This window comes from Mus pahari, chromosome 14, assembly GCF_900095145.1.
Source record: "Mus pahari chromosome 14, PAHARI_EIJ_v1.1, whole genome shotgun sequence".
In the NCBI taxonomy this organism is placed as follows: Eukaryota; Metazoa; Chordata; class Mammalia; order Rodentia; family Muridae; genus Mus; species Mus pahari.
The window spans coordinates 18,665,962-18,687,111 of record NC_034603.1 but is presented as its reverse complement, the minus strand read 5'-3'; the positions used below and the strand labels follow the sequence as shown (position 1 = coordinate 18,687,111).

The 21,150-nt window shown below is 45.5% G+C and overlaps 1 protein-coding gene across 3 annotated transcripts in view; it reads left to right on the top strand.

The window, feature by feature from the left end:
- Positions 1 to 5,960: 5,960 nt before the first annotated feature.
- Positions 5,961 to 21,150, top strand: part of Rufy1 (RUN and FYVE domain containing 1) — a 42,140-nt gene continuing 26,950 nt past the window's right edge. Inside the window, exons 1-5 of one of the 3 annotated variants that reach the window (XM_021211740.2) lie at positions 5,961 to 6,302; positions 16,104 to 16,277; positions 17,457 to 17,574; positions 18,148 to 18,249; positions 20,270 to 20,393. In XM_021211740.2, the coding sequence (XP_021067399.1) occupies positions 5,981 to 6,302; positions 16,104 to 16,277; positions 17,457 to 17,574; positions 18,148 to 18,249; positions 20,270 to 20,393 (840 nt within the window). In that variant the 5' untranslated portion in view covers positions 5,961 to 5,980. Of the gene's footprint in view, positions 6,303 to 15,858; positions 16,006 to 16,103; positions 16,278 to 17,456; positions 17,575 to 18,147; positions 18,250 to 20,269; positions 20,394 to 21,150 lie in introns of those variants that run through there. The other 2 variants (XM_029546263.1, XM_029546264.1) reach the window with 2 other exon arrangements.

The following is a 21,150-nucleotide window of genomic DNA, read 5'->3' as shown; positions in this document are numbered from 1 at the left end:
GTGTAAGATGCCTGGGTTTTCTCAACCTGGTCCCTGACATCTGGCAAGCCTCAGTCCTGAACCTCCTGTACAGCAAGTACAACAACGTGCTGTGTGTGTTTCTGGGCTTGCTTGATTGGTTTTGTTTGAGGGTTTTGTTTTTGTTTTTTAGGTTTTTTTGTTTTGTTTTGTTGGGTTTTGGGATGTTTTGTTTTTGTTTTTTGTCTTTTGCCAAATCTCACTTAGTCCCAGCTGTCCTCGAAATCACCTCATAGTTTAGGATGACCTTGACCATCTGATCCTCTTGCTTCCACCTCTTCAGTGCTGGGATCTCAAGCGTTTGAAGGACCTTCTGCTCAGAGACCACCGAAGACCAAGTTGTCAGCCCAAAGGAGATTTATTTGTCCCAGAGGGACAAACAGCAGAGAATAAGAGACAAAGATAGGAGACAGAGGATGAGGGAGAGGGAGAAGGGGAAAGGACAAGATAGATAGATAGATAGATAGATAGATAGATAGATAGATAGATAGATAGATAGATAGATAGATAGACAATAGACAGACAGAAAGACAGAAAGACAGATAGACAGATAGTTTGGGCAGGTACTGAGAGAGGGTTTCATTGTGTACCCCTAACTGTCCTGGAATTCACTCTGTAGACCAGAGATCCACCTGCCTCTGCTTCTTGAATTCTGGGATTAAAGGTATGTGCCGTTACACCCGGCTAAATATGCATATATTTTTTTTAAAGCTAGCCAGACATGCTAAAACTGGTATAGATGGCAGAGCCTGTGCAAATAATTAGTTTGGAGTCTTTAAGAATAGAAAGAGGGCTGGAGAGATGGCTTAGTGGTTAAGAGCATCGACTGTTCTTCCAGGGGTCCTGAGTTCAATTCCCAGCAAGCACATGGTGGCTCACAACCATCTGCAATGGGATCTGATGCCCTCTTCTGGTGTGTCTGAAGACTGCAAGTGTATTCACATATATAAAATAAATAAATATTTAAAATATATATATATATATATATAAAGAAAGGGCTGGAGAGATATTATTTTATCTATTAAAAGCACTTGGTGCTCTTCCCGGGGACCTGGGTTCTGATCCCAGCACCAACATTAGACTACCCACAAGTACCTATAACTCCAGTTCCAGGAGATCCAACACCCTCTGGCCTCGCAGGGCACTGTGCATATGTGGTATGCATAAAATCACGCACACACACAGCTACACAGAAATAAGAATGAACTCTCTGGGGTGGTAGTGTACTTTAATCCCAGCCCTGAGAGGCAAAGTCAGGAAGAGCTCTGTGAGATCAAGACCAGCCTGAGCTCCAGGACAGCCAGGGCTACACAGGGAGAGCCTGTCTCACATAAATAATACACAGGGAGAGCCTGTCTCACGTAAATAATACACAGGGAGAGCCTGTCTCACATAAATAATATACGGGGAGAGCCTGTCTCACATAAATAATACACAGGGAGATCCTGTCTCAAATACATACATACATACATACATACATACATAATACACAGGGAGATCCTGTCTCAAATAAATAAAGACATAAATAAATAAATGCTTTTAAAGCACATGAAGAGATTATGAGGGGTTCATAAATCCACATCTTGTATAATGATATGAGGAGTCAGAAAGACTGATGGAGGAGGATAGGTCTTGTGGAGTCACAGGATAGCCAGATGGGTAGAAAACGGATATGGATGGATTAGAAGACACTAAAGCAGGGGCTGGAGAGATGGCTCAGCAGTTGAGAAACTGACTATTCTTCCAGAGGTCCTGAGTTCAATTCCCACCAACCACATAATGGCTCACTACCATCTGTAATGGGATCCAATGCCCTCATCTGGTGTGTCTGAAGACAACCACAATGTACTCATATACAAAATAAGTAAATAAAAATTTTCCCCCTTTCCCCTTCCCTTTCCCTTTCTCCCTCTTGCTCCAGCCCCCACTCCCTCCAGCCCATTGGCTCTTTAATTGTTTTTCATTATGGATGGTTGTAAGCCGCCATTTTAGACTGCTCAATGGAAGCCAATTATTTCTATTTGTTCCATGGATGCTCTTTCTTTTTTCCATTTTATTTCTATTTCTGTATATGTGTATGTGTGAGTAGGTAGGTGCATGTGCCCTCAGAGGCTAGAAGAGAGGATAGGATTCCCTGGAGCTGGAGTTACAGGCAGTGACAGCCAGACAAGGATGCTAGGAACCGAACTCAGGTCCTCTAAAAGGGCAGCAAGCTCTTAACCACGGAGCCATCTCTCCAGCTCTCAGAAGCCTCTTCCTAGTGACTTATATTCTTCATTGAGAAATAAATGGGCCTTTGATTCCACAGAGCAGCCCAGCCCTTCCTAGCCAGGGTGGTTACAGAACAAACTCCCGTGCAAACCTATTAATGCCCTTAGCCCAGGCATGACCAGGGCAGGTCTGGAAAAGCCAAACCCCACAACTGCTACCTCTGGAGCAAATGGCTTCCTCTCATTCACGGTGCTGAATACACAACCAAAGCTACCGCACCCTCAATGGGTCGTGATGGAGGAAAAGAGGAGGTACAGCTTACAAGGTGAGGACTCTTTGTCTCATAAGGTGAGGATGCTGTGGGCAGGCTAGGCCCTTCTCAAACTCACTCCATCACGAATAAAAATGTGCCTTTTCAGGCTGTGTTGTAGGAGATGCTATTTTACAGGCAGTTTTTGGCTCTATTTAGGGAGGAGGGATGTTAGGAGAAAAGAAAACTAGGGAGGCTTAATGGTGATGGGGATCAATTTGGTGTGAAATAAACCCGAGAAGGTGACGATCAGAAAAGATGAGAGAGAGAACTTCTCTTACAGGTGAGGTGTTTTATCAGCGGTGGGGATCCGGGCTGGCAGAGGGAGGGATTGAGGTCTGATGTGGTCAAGAAGTGTTAAAATAGAATATGCTGAAATGACATTAGTAGTGTTGACTTCGGGGAAATTGAAAACAGTCACAGGTTGATGCAGCAGAGTAGTCACAGGAAGGGGGCACTGTTCAGGCTACAGTGGAGTTGCCTCTGAGTTGCCACTCAAGGATGACTGGAGCCCCTGGTTGGACCCACAACTTCAGCATCTGTCAGTCACAGACCATGCAACACAGACTTATTAAATGGGTGGTTTCTGGGAATAGACCAAGCTAAAAGCTTGTCACTCTGAGGGTGAATTGAGAAGATAGGGAGACATGGATATTTCAAAATCATAGGAGGGAAAACAGGCCCAGGAACTGACTGGCCACACCAGACCAAGGATAGTGTGTAACTCCCTAGACCTCATAAATTGGTGGACAACTAGGACTAAGATGACATGGCATGACCCACCAGCCTGACACCCAGTATGCACTGAGGATCAACAGTCACAAAACACTAGTCTGATGCTGAAGCTTCAGCTCAGCTTGGGCCCTGCTGCTCGCTGGAATGCCTGCAGGTCCATCTGTGTGCCTGGGGGACCTGGACACACACTCTCTCCTGCTCCAGCCTGTTTCCACTCTTCCCGAGACGCCACCCTGTCCTCTGGGCCACAGCAGCATCTCCATCCCAGGGTTGGTCTCAGGTTCTTACCCATGGAGATTCTATTGACATTTCTGTCCGTGCACTCTCAAACCCTTTGCACTCTGCCACAGCCTCTTTAACTTGAATCCACTCTGTAAACCACACAATAGGGACCTATAGAGAGCTATATTTACTGTGTGCAGTGTGACAGGAGAATTAAAGTTGGAATCAATGAATCTGCGTTAGCCCCTGCCACAATTCCAAAACAGGCGGGGTTGTCTGAGACACTGCCACCACGGAAACCACCGAGCATTGTGAAGGTGCACCGAGGCTGAGTCACTTCTCAGATCTTCAGATTCATCTGCATTAAATCTGGTGAAGGCCCCATTCTCTGAGATGTGGGTGGATCTTCTAGTGGTCAGTGTGCTTGAGCCTAGCCCCGTGTAAGTCCTCAGTCCCATCCTTCTTCTGAAGCTTGGTGCAGTGGGCATGATGATCTACACAACATGACCCTTTCCTCTGTGCCTCAGAGCACACAGATGCTATGCTAAGCTTCTCTGTATTGTTCGAGGTTTAGTGTCTGTCATGCCAAGGGGAGCACAAATAGATAATTTCTCACAGCAGCCATCCAACCGCTACCAATAATGTGTTACCATCAGGAAACATATTCTAAGTTGTCCATGATTCAAAAAGGACTAAAATCCAAATTTTTAGGTGAAATTATTTGATCTCTAACAACCTACCACAACATTTTATTTTATTTTATTTTATTTTATTTTATTTTATTTTATTTATTTGTTGAGGCAGGATCTTACTACCTAGCCCTGGCTGGATTGAAACTGGTTATGTAAACTAGGCTGGCCTTGAACTCACAAAACATTTACCTGCCTCTGCCTCCAAAGTGCTGGGATTAAAAGTGTGTACCACCACACCTGGCCTGCAACAACACTGTAATAATTTTAAACACTAGGAGTTCTGTGGTTTGACATGGTCCAAACTGTTAAATTCTTATTTGCAAATTGTTAAATTCTCATGACATTCGCATTTCAATCTCGCCAAATTCCCTTCTATCCTAGTTAAAAAAAAAAAAAAAATAGGCTGAATAACCACATATCTGTATGGTGACTTATCCAGGCCAGAGTTGGAAAGCAGAGTCAATAATCACAAGGTACGCTGTGTGCTGCGTTTCCTTATTACTTAGGAATGAGTTTGAGATTGGTTCAATGCCTATCGCACTTAATGTATAGTAGAATACAGAGCTCATTTCCAGACCACCACTGCAGACCTTTCCTGCTAGGCTGTCACTCAGATTCATCTGATTTGAAAGAAAAAGCCCCGCCACCACACACACACCTCTGACTCATCCGCCCTAGTTTCTTTGGCAGCCCTTTTCCAGCCTGTTCTGAAGAAGGCTGCCGAAAACGATGAGGTCGAAAATATTAGACATGAGTTGGCATGGTAAGGCACACATAGAATCCCCATACTCAGTTGACAGAGGCAGGGGGATAACCGGTTCAAGGCCTGATAGTGCTATATTACTGAGTTCTAGGCCAGCCTGAGCTACAGACTGAGATACTGATTGGGGAACGGAGCTCTGCTAGTAGAGTGCCTGCCTAGCGCGGTGTGGGGTCAGAAGCACTTGGGAGATGGAGACAGGAGGATCACAAATTCCGCCGTCCTGTTGGTTGTGTGTTGGGGGTTGGGTGAGGCTCCGTGGTAGAGGTCTTAATTAGCATGTAGGAGGTACGAAGTTCAATTCCCAGAACTGCCATGCCGCGCCCCCCCAAAAAAAAGTAGTTAAGCACACCCTTGCCAAGTGGCCTACTGGGGGTGAGGGGGACTGCGTTGTCGAGAGAGCGTTTTTCTGTGTAACTCTGGCTGTCCTGGAACTCACTCCGTGGACTCTGCTGTCCTCAGCGGAGATCTGCCAGCCTACGCCTCCCTAACGCTGGGATTAAATGCGTGCCCCACCACCACTCGGCTACAAGGCCTGTTTTAATGTCCCCCTTGTGTGGGGGGAAAGAAACAACAATAACAACAACAAATAAAAATCCAACGGTGAGATTTTGTTTCAAAGGGGAAAAAGGGAGTGATGTGAAAGTTTAAAAGAGGAAGTTGTGTCGCAAAACGTTAAAATAAGGCGCCTTCCCGGGGGGTGGGAAGTAGAAAGTCCAAAAGTAACTTCCAAGTGCTCCTGGCTGGGGATCCCGGCTTCCTCCAAAAACCTCATCTGACTGAAGACTAGGATCTTATCAAGTATTTCTTGTGGTCACCAAGTGGTATAGGAAGAATATTTATTATTACAAGTATCTCTGGGGATAAAATTAATGAGGAGGTATCCTCATTAATTAGTGCGGTTAGGACTCGCACTGTCCCGAATGCTGTACAAGGAAAGCAAGCCCAGGTGAGCGCGAGCAGGGAGGGGAGCAGCCGCAGCCGCTTAAGGTCGTCGGTCCTGGGCAGCGGCGGGTCACGTGAGCGGACAACATGGCCGCCCGCGGAGAATGCCGCCGGGCGGGGCAGGATTCGGAGCCGGAGCCGGAGCGGGAGCCGGAGCCTGAGCCCCAAGCAGGCCTAGAGTCCGGGGAAGAGTTCGAGATCGTGGACCGGAGCCAGCTGCCGAGTCCCGGCGAGCTACGGGGTGCGTCGCGGCCTCGAGCGGCCGACAGCTGGTCGGCGCCCATCCTGACGCTGGCGCGCAGAGCCACCGGGAACCTGTCGGCGAGCTGCGGCAGCGCGCTGCGCGCGGCCGCGGGGCTGGGAGACGGCGGCGGCGGCGGCGGCGGCGGCGGCGGCGGGGAGCGCGCAGGTAGGCCGGGGTCCCGCGGGCTGGGTGGGGCTGCTCCCGGGCTGGGGAAACCTGACCCCGCCGGACGAGCTGCTCCGCGCCGAGCCGTGCCGCGCGGCGCGGGGCTCTGCCATTGGTGTGACCCACCGGGACAGGGTGGCTGCGGCCCGGGACTCCCCTCCCACCGTGTGTTTGTCTTTGTGAACCTCAGGACAGCTGCGTCGTGATCACGCACGGATTGACTTTCAATAGGAGGTTTAGATTAGAGGCTGAGACGGAAAATCATCTGGGTTCATAGTTTGCATACTTGACGGATGAAGTCCGGTGCTGGTCCCCAGTTAACGATCTCCGCTGCCAGCCGGTTTGCACCTGCGGCTGAGGTTGACAGCATATTCCAAAGTTGGTTAGAGCAGCGAGTCAGAGTCAGGAGGTTTTAGTTCCCTTTATTCTCCCGCCACTAACCCCCTGTGGGACGAAGACAACCCATCACCCCTTCTACTCGCATTTCCCAATCTATAAAGACGGGGATTTAAAAGAAAATTTTAATCAGCTACCTTGTACAATCCGGTTCAGCTCTTATGATCTAGATTAGAATTTCAGCGTACCAGTAAGAAAGAACAAAAGCAAATTATTATTTATTTTTGATGGCTGGGCTTGGTGATTCGGGTGCATACTTCCTGCACATGTTAATGTACGCGCTCAGAACTGCGCTAATTATAATGCATTGGTGTTTCTGAACATATCTAAAATTACAATATAAAAGATAGCCAAGGTGTCGGGCGTGGTGCTCCCCTTTAATACCAGCACTTAGGAGGTAAAGGCTTGTGGAGCTCTGAGAGTTTGAGACCCGCCTGGTATACATAGTGAGCCCCTGCCACTAAATAAATAAACAGACAAATAAATAAATAAGCATGTTTTACTTGGTTCGGGCACTTACTGTGAATGGACCATGCAGACTTCAGGTTGCTGTGGTAAAGTGAGTGTTGACTGTAAATGCCCGGGCATCACGTGCATACAATAGACTTTATTACCCAGATTTTATTTTAAAGAACAAAATCACAACAAAAACAAAAAAAGCTTCTTTCCTTGGTAATGAATTAACCTTGATTTTTGGTTTTGGTTTTGGTCTTGGTTTGTTTTTGTTTTGGGTGTTTTGTTTCGTTTTTTAGTTTTTTTGTTTGTTTCGAGACAGGGTTTCTCTGTGTAGCCCTGGCTGTCCTAGAACTCACTCTGTAAACCAGGCTGGCCTCGAACTCAGAGATCCGCCTGCCTCTACCTCCTGCTTGCTGGAATTAAAGATGTAAACCACCGCCGCCTGGCAATCTTGGTTATTTTTATAACCTTTTCTTTTGTGTGTATATGGGTTCATGTATGTTTGTACATGTATTTCTGTACTTGGAGACCAGAGGTTGGCTGTCTTCCTCAACTGTTTAACCCACCTTATTTTTGAGACAAGGTCTCTCAGCCCGGAGCTAACCAATTGGCCACACTGTCCAACAAGACCCACCCCCACAGTTACCTGGCAATAGCCCGGCAGGCCTGACCCACTATAAAAGGGGCTGCTTGCCTCTCCTCCCTCTCCTACTCTTGCTTCTCCCTTGCTTTTCCCTTCCCCCTCTCTCCACGTGCTCATGGCCGGCCTATATTTCTCTACTCTCTCCCTTTCTCTACCTTTACTATGGTCTTTTTTTTTTTTTTTTAAAGATTTATTTATTTATTTAATGTAAGTACACTGTAGCTGTCTTCAGACACTCCAGAAGAGGGAGTCAGATCTTGCTAAGGATGGTTGCTGGGATTTGAACTCAGGACCTTTGGAAGAGCAGCTGGGTGCTCTTATCCACTGAGCCATCTCACCAGCCCCTTTCCTATGGTCTTAACTCTCCTCCCCATGCCCTGAATAAACACTATTCTATACTATACCGTCATGTGGCTGGTCCCTCAGTGGGGAAGGGGGTGTCTTGGCATGGGCCCGCCAAGGGCCTATCAGATTATTATATATGTATATATAATTTTATTTTTGTAATCATCACGCTTGCCATGCTGTGCCTGTGGAAGTCTGAGGATGCCTTTCAGGAGTCGGTTCTCCCTTCCACCATGTAAGTTGTGAGTTTCAAGGCCGGAGCTCAGGTCACCAGGCTTGTCAACAAATGCCTTTCCCAACTGAGCCATCTCACCAGCCCTGGTTTTTACATTTTGACTCTTAAAACAATGGCTTAAAATGTGCACACATTATGTACCTACACAAAAATATTTTCTTTCTTTATATTCATATCTTTTTTCCTTTTTCCATTTAAAATTGTTTGGGTTTTAGTTTTTTACTTAAGCCTGTTGGCTAAGAGCAAAGATACAGAGAGAATTAACAATAGTTCCCAAATCTCAGGAAGTTTTGGGTGAGGATGGAGAGAGGCTGGGAGTGAATTCAGGGTAGAACTGGGTAGGGGGAATGGTTTCTGAAGTTCTGTACTGTAGCTAGCATAGCTGAGATCAGCAACACTATCTAATATTTTCTAACAGCTAATGGAGATGTTTTTCTCACTTCCCAAAAGGGAAAGGAAAACTGTTTGAGGTGGTGGATATGCCAGTTGCCCTGATGATCATTACATGTTAAATCTATAAGCTAGGGCTGGTGAGATGGCTCAGTGGTTAAGAGCGCCGACTGCTCTTCCGAAGGTCCGGAGTTCAAATTCCAGCAACCACATGGTGGCTCATAACCATCCGTAACAAGATCTGGCGCCCTCTTCTGGAGTGTCTGAAGACAGCTACAGTGTACTTACATATAATAAATAAATAAATAAATAAATAAATAAATAAATAAATAAATAAATATTAAAAAAAATCTATAAGCTAAAATATCAGTGTACCCCTTAAATTTGTACAATTACTGTTGCAATTTAAAATATGTTGACAAGATGGCCTGGTGGGTAAAGGTGTTTGCCTCCAGATCTAATGGCCCGAGTTTAATCCCAAAGGCCCACATGGTAGAAGGGGAGAACTGACTCTCACAACTTGATCTCTGATCACCATGTGTTCCTTGGCGTGTGTGAGCATGATCACCATGTGTTCCTTGGCATGTGTAAGCATGATCACCATGTGCTCCTTGGCGTGTGTAAGCATGATCACCATGTGTTCCTTGGCATGTGTAAGCATGATCATCATGTGTTCCTTGGCATGTGTAAGCATGATCACCATGTGTTCCTTGGCATGTGTAAGCATGATCACCATGTGTGTTCCTTGGCGTGTGTAAGCAACCCCCCCCACACTCACTAAATAAAATGCCTATGTATATATGGGCGTGTCCAAGGTCAGGATCGTGACTGTTACTGTGCTGCATGTAGTCTAACTGGAAAATCTTCAGGAGACAACACACAGAGACATCACCTGTGTTAACAATGCCCTTTTCTATAACATACCCCACCACACACACACACACACACACACACACACTTAGGTAACATTTGTTAATCTCACAGAAGGAGAGTAAAGACCATTATCCAAATTCTTTGGTCAGATTATGCAAGCCTTATTTTCTGTCAGACGGGGGTAAGTGGGCTTTGAGAAAATAGCATCAATCACAGGAGAAAGTAAGATTCATATCGCCCCGAAACCTGCAAGCCTAGGGGGCTTCCAAGGGGTTTTTGGTTACATAGGAAGCTGACAGAACATCTTATCTAATCAGGGTAGAGTTGAGGGTATAGGGTGTGGAACGTGTCAAATGGGTCAAGACATGGTCAAATCCAAGTTTTACAGGAATGGACTTATTTGATCTGGTAACAAAAAAAAAAAAAAAAAAAAGATTTTTTTTTTTTTTTTAGCTTGGTTTGGTATTTGGTTTGATCAAGACAGGGTTTCTCTGTGTACATCCTTGGCAATCCTGGAACTCACCTTGTAGAACAGGTTGACCTTGAACTCACAGAGATCCACATGCCTCTGCCTCCTGAATGCTGGGGCTAAAGCAGTGCTAGTGGCTCTTAATCTTAAGATGGAGTCAGGCTGGTCCATCACTTTTCACAGTTAGCTTTTTAAATGTGGACAGAGGATATACTACAATAATGATAAAAAGCGTAACAGGGAGAGTCCACAAGCCAGTAATCGTGACTTATCCCTACCAGATTCTCTTGCTGTCCCTGACTGTGTGGACTGTGCCCTGCACCTCCAGTAGTACGAAAGGCTTGTTTACATGGTTGTCCCATGGCGCGTGAGGAATGCAGTTTTATAGCAGCTATGAGGATCACAGACCATGGGAATTCTTCTGTTCCGTTATAGTCCTGTACTTTATTGGTCATTGACTGAAGCATTGTTATACTGCTCACTGATAGGTAAAGTGTGACTGTGCCTCTCGAATATCATAGATAATCAATAACCACCTGATGGACAAGGGTATATCTGTTTTCCTGATGGGGCAATGACATAAAGTGTAGACAACACTTACTTCTGTGTTTACCGAATGCCACAGGAGTGTTAGATCTGTGCTCATACCATCACCCCTCCCCCCCTTTTACCTCAGTTTCCACAGTAAGCCTGGGTGGTAGTAGGACTGGCTTCGTGGGTATGCCCCTGCAGCCATGTCAATCAAAGTGCTAGGCTTGCAGAAGCCCCATGCTTGGAATTGATGATAGTTTTTTTCAATGAGGCATTGTATCTCACAACTCTAATACTAGCACTAGAGAGGCTGGGGCAGGAAAATTACCACAAGTTTGAAGCTAGCTTGACCTACATAGTGAGACTTCTGCACCAAAAAAAAAAAAATCCAAAATGACACAATAATAATTTTTCCTCATATTTCTGGGAGACAGATAATTAATTTTTATGTGTTTATATGTGTGCCTGGGTGAATTTATGTTGGCATCATACCTGTAGGTGCTTCCAGGATCCAGAAGGGAGCATCTAATCCCCTAGAGCTGATATGGGTGCTGGGAACCCAGTCAGATCCTCTGGGAGAAGCAGCACATGCCCTTAATTATCGAACCTATTTTCCAGCTCTGAATTTGTGTTTCATAAGTGGAGCATGCTGAGACTAAGAGCAGGGGCACTTGGAGCCAAGAGCATGTGAGACCCCAGTCTTCTCTAAAACTCTGAAACTTCTCCCTACCGCTCCTCAACTCCACTGTGGCCATGCGTGACCAAGAAGGGCACGGACAGAGCCCCTCTGAGCCCTCTGACTTTCGGGGCAGGGTGGAATCACAGCACAGTCACCACCGAGGAGGTGACTGTCACCGTCACTCTATGGTATGGCGTCTTGGTTCAGGTCTAGAGTTTACATGGGCTTTATGAATTGTGTGTTAGATACTATTATCTCCATCCATTTTATTACAGTTTTTTACTTATTTAATGAGAGATAGTGTGGGGTTTGTGTGTGTGAGAGAGAGAAAGACAGAGACAGAAACAGATACAGAGAGAGCGAGAAAAGAAAGAAAAAGAAGCTGCTATGGAATGTTGTAGGATGTTTTGATCCGTGTTTTAAAATATCCCACATGAGCCTGGGTGCATAATTGTCTTGTTTTCCTTGGGGGGATTTTTCTTACACATGCATGTGTGCATGAGTGCGCATGTGTACTGTTGAATTTTTCCAAGTGCCTTTACACATAACACTCTCGTTTTCCCCTCTCAACATGGCACTTTCAGACACACTGGATATACATAACGGCATACCTTGCTTTTTAGAGTGAAACTTCCTAAAAGATGAAGGGCCATGGGGCAGTCTTACTTCACAGTTAGATAGGCCTGGAGTCTCAGCTACTCCCAAGATTGGGACGGGGGCTTGCTGAACCAGGAGTCAAAAGACTAGGTAACATACATGCAAGCCACCTGGAAGGAATTCTCTATTGTGTCTGTCTCATCAGGTCACGGTGTGAGCTACGTCTGCCTGTTCTTATCCACGGTTTTTGTTTAGTTTTCTGTGTTTTTTCAGACAGACTTGTGTACTCCAATCTGGCCTCAAACTTGCTATGTAGACTGGTTTCGGTCTCTGATCCCAAGTGCTGGGATTCAGGAACATGCTACCACACCCATCTTCCATGTGTCAGAACACCTCTACACACAACTGGTACAGTCCTTTTCTAAGTGACACAAGCTAGCTTTCCCCTTCACTTTGGTGATTAAGTGAGCTGTAGAAACAAACAGAGAAAATGTCTGAAAATCTAGAAAGCCTGGGATTGTTTGTGCTATCAATTCAGTGCCATAAACACTACCCCATATTAGTGCACCACGCAACCTGAGACAATACTAGTGGAGCATGCAGCTGGGGCTATAGCTCAATAGGGGAGTGCTTGCCTGATTTGCACCAGACTTTGGGTTCAATACCCAACACAAGCCAACTGGGCAGGAGGCATGTGTCTGCAATCTCAGCTCTTACAAGATGGAGCAAAAGGATCGGGAGGTCAAGGTCATACTGCCTTTTATCTATCAGGAGGTCAAGGTCATATTGTCTTTTATCTATCAGGAGGTCAAGGTCATATTGTCTTTTATCTATCAGGAAGTCAAGGTCATATTGTCTTTTATCTATTTTCTATTTTTAATGCATTCCTATACATGTATGTGAGGGGCCACACTGCTTGTGTGTCAGAGGATAGCTTGCAGGAGTTGGATTTCTCCTTCCAACGTGTGGGTCTTAGGGATAGAACTCAGGTCTTCGAGCTTGGCATCAGACCCCTTAATACACTGAGCCACTTTAACATGCTGGGCCAGATACTGACTTTAAACCTAAAACTGTGGGCTGGAGAGATGGCTCGGTGGCTAAGAATGCTGGCTGTTCTTTCAGACGACTCAAGTTTGATTCCCAACATCCACATGGAGGCTTACAATCATCTGTAATTCCAGTCCAAGGGTATGAGACACCCTCTTGTGGTCTCCCTGGGCACCAGGCACACATGTGGTACACATATACATATATGCAGGCAAAAATACCCATACATGCATAGCATAAAAATAAACTTTTCAAATGCTTTTCTAAAAAAAAAAAAAAAAGAGCTGGGCATGGTGGTGCACGCCTTTAATCCCAGCACTTGGGAGGCAGAGGCAGGCAGATTTCTGAGTTCGAGGCCAGCCTGGTCTACAGAGTGAGTTCCAGGACAACCAGTGCTATACAGAGAAACCCTGTCTCAAAAAACCAAAAAAAAAAAAAAAAGAAAAAAGAAAAGAAAAAAGAGAAAAAGAAAAAGGAAGAAAAGTCTCTACTTCTGAGAAATACCAATAATACATTTCACCAAGACTTACCAAATGGTAACTATCCTGTTAGTCATCCATTTACACACACACCTTGTTTAATGCAGAAAAAGCAAAGTGATCTAAACGTTGCTTATTTCATTACTCTTTTGTTAATGCAGTCTTTTTTTTTTTTTTATCAAGTCTTTTTTTCTATGATGTCATTGCCCTGAGACAAGCCGTGGGTTCAAGGATCACTTGCCTTTGTAAAGCAAAGGAAGGATGCTCGGGAAACCTGGAGTCTCACGATGCATGCACTGACAGATCTCAGGGGTCTGGTGTGCTGCTACAGGCCTTTAATCCCAGCACTTGGGAGGCAGAGGCAGGTGGATTTTTGAGTTCAAGGCCAGCCTGGTCTACAGAGTGAGTTCCAGGACAACCAGGGCTACATAGAGAAACCCTGTCTCAAAAAACCAACCAAAAAAAAAGAAAGAAAGGTTAGCCCCATTGCTTGCATGCATATATATATATATATATATACTATATAGTATATATAGTATATGTATAGTGTATACATATGTATGTGTGTGTGTGTGTGTGTGTGTGTGTGTGTATGTATGTATGTATATGGTGCTAGACGCCTAGAAATTCCTTTTCCCAAAGTCTGGCATTTAAACAAAAGCCAGCCATTCCCTCAAGGACTTAAGAAGATAGTTCATACTTACTAAGAGGAGTCATTCTCCTAGTCCCTGAAGAAAAGGACATATGTCTCTTCCATTTACCTATGCCTGTGGTGCCTATTAGCATATCAAGGTCTCCAGGGTCCCTCGTTCCCTATTCAGAAGTGCCTGTTACTGAGTAATTCTGGATGGCGTACCCCATCCCCTACCCTAAACCTCTCCTGTGCCTACCCCCACCTTCTGTTCCCACCTCAGCTTAGCTTCCCATCCCTCAACTTCTCTTCCCTTCCCCCAGCTTCTCTTTCCTATATAACTCAGCCAGTTTGGCTAAGAACTCTATTGGCTTCCCTCTTAGCTCCACTCTTGGGCCTCTGCATCTCTCTTCATCCACCTGCACTCTCTCCCCTCCCCTCTCTTTTCTCTCCATTTCTCTGTCTTCCCCCTCTGCCAATGCTTCTCTCATGGCCCTCAACTGCTACCCATATTCAGTCTTCCAGATGCCTCTGGCTATGATCTCCATAAAAACCTCCTCAACCATACCCAGGAGCAGTCATGTCCTCATTTTCATTCAAAGGGCACCTTCATGTTCCCTTTTACTTCTGTGTCATGAGTGTTCACATCCAGAACGTACTTTATCAACCGGAAGGGCAAAACCTCCCACACAAAAATTAAGATTGAGGCTTGGGGATTTAGCACAGTGGTAGAGTACTTGTGTAGCAAGTGCAAGGTTCAGTTCTAAGCTCTGAAAAAGAAAAGACAGGTCTACAGAGTGAGTTCCAGGACAGCCAGGGCTACATAGAGAAACCCTGTCTCAGAAAAAAAAAAAAAAAAAAAAATAAGATTGAGCAAGTGGTTTGCAGAAAAACAAAACAAAACACCTAGGAGGCAAGAGATGATGAAAAGTTGCTTGACGGCTGCAAACAAATGGGATCTCCTGCGCCAAAGGACAAGATAGAAGGCTAGAAGGCTGGCACAGGCCGAGAGGCAGGCACACCACAGGGAGACCCCTCCGCAGTGCAGCTAGTGCACCTGCCGGAGCTTTTAGTTTGAAGTCTTAGGGGGAGGGGGTGTTAAGGTATTTTGTTTTTGTTTTGTTTTTATGTATGTATAGGGGAGGAAGGTATGTGCAGGTACCTGCAGAATCCAGAAAACCTCATAGGAAGTCCTGGAGCTAGACTTACAGGTGGTTGGGAGCCCGGGTAGTAGGCTTGAATTCTCTGAAAGAGCAGCTCATGGTCATAACATGGTCATAACCGCATAATCTCTCCGGTGGCGGAGTCTTTTTTTAAACTCTAGGATGCCATTTCCTGGGCTTGAGCGAACATTTGGTAAGCACTTGTTCTGGATATCCCGTACTATCTGTAGTCTCACTCTCCAAGTGACAAGATGAATCGAATGGAAATGGAAATATAGCTGAGTTATTTCTAGCAAACTTTTTAAGAGTTTACAAAACATAGAATGGCCACAAGTCGTGGATGAAAGCTCAGAGTCTGGAAAGAAGGGAAAGAAGGAAGGATACTTTCCTGCAGGCACAGATAATGGAACATAAAGGCATCTGAAACCCTGTGAGCCTCGGGAAAGATCCAACTAGGTCCAAAGACAGCGCAAGATGGCCACCTTCCTCCGTGGGTGTGGCTCTGAGCTGTCTTCGTCCAATAGGAATAGTCAGGGGCGGGGGCAAGGCTGCCTAGATTTTGCTACCTATCATTGGTCGGGTGAGAGACCAATCGCGTCGAATCTTGTTAGAACCAGCCCCCTAGCAACGCAAGGAGCCGCTAAGAAGGCTCAGCTTGTGGCAGTACGTCTCTGCTACCACACTAGGAGCCCGGGACTCTATGGTCTGCAGAAATGGAATGCGACTTGTCTACAAACCCCGGATATCTTCCCTCCAGTGCGTCCGCACCGTGAGCAACCCCTGACCCTCTGCAGTACCACTCTGACCCCTCTCAACTCCAAACCCCACCCAGCCCACTAACGAAGCTTTCCTTTTGTGTCCCCACAGCTTCCAAAGGCCAGATGATGGAGGAGCGTGCCAACCTAATGCACATGATGAAACTCAGCATTAAGGTCTTACTCCAGTCTGCCCTTAGCCTGGGACGCAGTCTGGATGCAGACCATGCCCCCTTGCAGCAGTTCTTTGTAGTGATGGAGCATTGCCTCAAACATGGGCTGAAAGGTGAGCCTGGGGGTGTTCGGGAGCATAGGAATTTGGGCTAAGTTTTTGCCCTCGCTAGTACCAAGCATTGTCGTGGGTGTAGAGAGGAGAGTAGCCCACAGAACACTCAAGTCCCCTGTGTTCTGGAGCAGCATTGTCCAGTAGAAATGGTACAGCAAGCACAGAGGCCATTCTTAGTTCTCCGATAGGCACTTTTTAATAGTAAGGCTTAAAATCCACAATGTTTTACTTTGCCAGCACATGTCATTTCAGTCCTTGGCTGAACTAGCCACACTGCAGCTGCATCTCATGTGGCTGTTGGCGGCCTTGGGGAGTGCATTTAAAGGCCAAGACGGTGGATACAGAATCACAAAATTACGAAATGCTATCAATTCAGGGAAGCAAATTTTAAAAAAAAAAAAAAAAGCGAGATGGTAGGAAGTGAAGACAAGAAACTTTTTTTGATGGGTTGACATGTGAACTGAGACTTAAGAGAACACTACAGAAATTTGGGCCACAACATACCTAGCACAAGGAAAGGGGGACAAAACAAAGCAGATAGCAAGGTGCAAGTGGCCTGAGTGGGACCAGCCATGGCTTGAGGCAGACACTTGGTAACCGAGAGTGTGGAATGGGAGATGAGAGCCACGAAGTGGGAGGGGCTGGACCGTGCAGAACCTTAGAGGTCATGACAGCGAGCCGAATTTTCTTCTAAGTAAATTTGGAGTTTATGGGAGCAATGTGATTTAGTTTACATCTTAAACAAGCAAACCCTTCTAGCCAAATGGAGAACAAATTATAAGGGTAAGGGAATGAAGATATTAGGAAAGCAATTAGGATAATGTGGCAGTTCAGGATGGAAGTGGCTGTGACACTCAGGAGTCCAGCATTGATGCTGGCACCAGGGCGAAGGGTTGGGATTTCACAGATTTCAGTTCATAAGCAGTAACCTCTTGAAGAAAGAGCATGGGATCAGAGAGAGCTCATTGCTGAAGGAGAGCAGAGCATGGGATCAGAGAGAGCTCATTGCTGAAGGAGAGCAGAGCTGATTTGTTCTGTGGCCTCTGCTATCCAAATGCCTGGGTCGTAGGATGGAGCGTGGAGCTGTGGAGGTGCGCTTGGCTTTTGAAAGGAAGAAAGTGGGCCCCAGGAGAGCCTGCTGCCCATTCTCATGACTTACACTCATGTTTCCCCTTTTAGTCAAGAAGAGTTTCATTGGCCAAAATAAGTCTTTCTTTGGTCCTTTGGAGCTGGTGGAAAAACTTTGTCCTGAAGCATCAGATATAGCTACCAGTGTCAGGAATCTTCCAGAACTAAAGTGAGTAAGAAGTAGTAACGCTGGGTGTTCGCTTGCCACTCTTGGGTGTTTGCCGCCTCTGAAGTCCTTCCTAACATGACACTCTGTAGCAGGAACTATGACATGGATTCTGATATCCCACCTGTGCTGCTCACTCGCCACATGACCTTGAGTGAGACTTGAACATTTCTGGGCCGCACACTCCTGTCCTTTAATATGAAGACAGCGGTTACCCCTTGCCATGTGGTTCAGGTCATTTGCATTTGTTGTTGGACTGCAGACAGGGCACTTGCTGCTCTCACTGAGGACTGGAGTTTTGTTTCCAGCACCCACAGCAGGTGGAACGTGGGAATCGGGGAAACTGCAGACATGTCTCTAGCCCAGTGACATGGTATTTCACCACAAACATAAGTTGCATATATGAGTCTGTGCCTCAGAAATATTATGAGACTCTTTTAACACTTGAAGTGCCTGTGGTACAAAATGCAAAAAGCACCTAAGTTGTACAGCGTGCATTCTCTGTGCCCAGTATTTTGTTCTATGCTTGTTGCTGTTTTTATGCCGAAGTGGTCTGATTCTCTGTTTGAATTCTAGGACAGCCGTGGGAAGAGGCAGAGCGTGGCTTTATCTTGCTCTCATGCAAAAGAAACTGGCAGATTATCTGAAAGTCCTCATAGACAACAAGCATCTTCTAAGGTATCATAGACAACAAACATCTTCTCAGGTCTCATAGACAACAGGCATCCCCCAAGGTATCATGGACAACAGGCATCCCCTAAGATATCGTAGACAACAGGCATCCCCCTATGGTATCGTAGACAACAGGCATCTCCCAAGGTATCATGGACAACAGGCATCCCCTAAGGTATCATAGACAACAGGCATCCCCTAAGGTATCATAGACAACACACAGCTCTAAGGTGTCATAGATAACAATGCATCGTTGTATTTGTCTATTACTTTGTAGTTGCAGCATAGTCTGTAAATCATTGTCAAAAAAGGAAAATAGAGTGTTCCTAGCTGAAGTGAAATCATCCTGGTTTTCAGTGCTCTGAGGCTTGGTTTGAAGTGTTTCTTTATTGAACCCAAATATCCCAGAAGCATTATGACTGAAACTCACAGGACTTCATTTTGAAATTCTGAAGATTTTCTCCCAGAATATTAATGCTTATAATTTGGTAACTGGCAGCCCATTCAATACGTTTCAATAAAATGGCATTTATTAGACTGAATGACAACAGGAATAAAATATAACTGTTGAACTAGTAATGGTGAGTAAATTCTTTTGTAAATTTTTTTTGTCATCCTAGCTGAAGATTTCATATCCAGTTTATAAAATGTGGACTTATTAGCACTAGTGAAAGCTTAAATAGTGGCTATCACTGAAATTTATGACTGACTCATTCTTTATACTTATGGTTTATAAATAAGTAGTCATTGTAAAAGAGATTTTCTCTAGACTGAAATTTATATAACAGAAATCTCTGGAGTTAATTCTCTTGTCTAACTCAGATTAAAATATCCTTTTCATTGTAGCCAAGACCCAATTTTTTTTTTATTGTTGCACATAGCTTGTTTTAATTTTTGGTTTTTCTTTCCTTTTAAATTTATTTACTTATTTTCAGGAGTTCTGAATACATGTGGGTCAGGGAAAAAAAATGAAGTCAGTTCTCTCCTTTTTTTTTTTTTTTTTTTTTTCTTTTTTGAGACAAGATTTCTCTGTGTAGAACAAACTAGCCTTGAACTCACAGAGCTCCACCTGCCTCTGGGATTACAGATGAGCGCCAGCACACCCACTCAGTCCTCTCCTTCAATCCAGCAGGTTCCAGAGATCAGCTCAGAGTGTCAGGCTGGTGGCAGGGGCCTTTGTCACTGTCACCTCACCAGCAAGTCATGGTGACCTAATGTTTCAGACAGCCAAGGTCTGCGGCAGAGAGAAGGCAGTGAAGACACAGGGACAACACTGCAGGACGACAGGAAGACAGTGGCCAGGAGTAGGGGAGAAAGAGGGGAAGTGGTGGCTCGGGATATAAACTGCTTGCTTTGCAGGCATGCGGTTCAGTCCCAGCACATACATGAAAAAGCTGGAGTTAGAAGCTCTATGCATGCAGACAAAACACCCACGCATACACATAGAATAAAATGATAAGATATAAAATAAAAAAGCAGCCCTCTAGGGACCAGCACCTGAGGTTGACCTCTGGCATACACACACACACACACATACACATATATGCACCCACACACGTGGTCCCACACAAACACACCTACATGTATAACAGAAAAGCTTTGGCTCCCAGGTTTCTGAGGTTTCGGTCCATAGCTGATCCTTTTGCTTTGTTCCCGGAGCAAGGCAGCATGTCCTGTAGGAAGTATGTGGTAGGCAGAATAAAAACGGACTTGCTGGACAGAAAGTGAGAAAGAGGAAAAGGCAAAGGTCACACACCTTCAGAGCACACCTCCAGTGACCTAATAACCTCTCAGCTGGTCCCTCTCCTAACTGCTTTAACAGCACCAAGCTGGGAAGCAAGTTGATCACATGGACCTCCGGGGAGACATGTAGGCCAAGAAGAGGCATTTGACATGTTAGGAGAAAGGAGGGTCCCTGAGGGTCCCTGCTCCAGGGTAGGTGCCAGGTGGATGGGAAGGCAGGAGAGCTGGGGGAGGTGAGTGAGGGTGTTTGTGAGTAGCTCCCTGATGTGCCAGTCTCTTGCAGTGAGTTCTATGAGCCCGAGGCCTTAATGATGGAGGAGGAAGGAACTGTGATTGTGGGTCTGCTGGTGGGACTCAACGTTCTGGATGCCAATCTCTGCTTAAAGGGAGAAGACTTGGATTCTCAGGTAATGTGCAATTTAGGCTTTAGTGGGATGAACCAGGTCAGCAATTGTTTGCTTGAAATCTGCAGACATCTCTACATTTTGATTGGATGTAATTTTCTGTAATGATCTCCATCTGTGGCAAGGAGAAGTCCTTGACGGGGGTGAGGACTACACTTATCTGTTAGTATTCGGATAAGTATTTAGAATGTAGTTGGAGAGTGTGCTGGTTTAATAAAGTGATGTCTGTAGGTTCCCCTCCAAGATCCATGCCTTCACTAGCTCTGAGCAGATGGCTAGGTTTCCAGCACCAGACATGGTTTCCCTCTTGTTGAGTGTGTCTTCAGTTCAGTGAGAGAGCTGTTGCTTACTGCCAAGGGATCTGTGCCACTCCTGGACCCTTAGTCTGTGGTGCCATGCTAGTCATTGTTTGGTTCGTGTCAGCCTTTCTTATAGCATCCAGGACCACGTGCCCGGTGGCACCACCTACATGGGCTGGGCCTTCCCATATCAATCATTAATCAAGAAAGAACAACAACAACAAAAAAAATGCCTCAGGGGCCCCCTACAGAAGCATTTTCCAGTTGTTTCCTCTTCTCGGGTGATTCTAGCTTGCTTCAGGTTGACCAAACAAACAAACAAACAAACAAACAAGATAGGGGTGCAAAGGACTTAGAACGTCCCATAAATAAGACTGTCCTTTAATCTAGAAGTCTCTCTAGTGTTCTTGTTCTCTCTCTCTCTCTCTCTCTCTCTCTCTCTCTCTCTCTCTCTCTCTCTC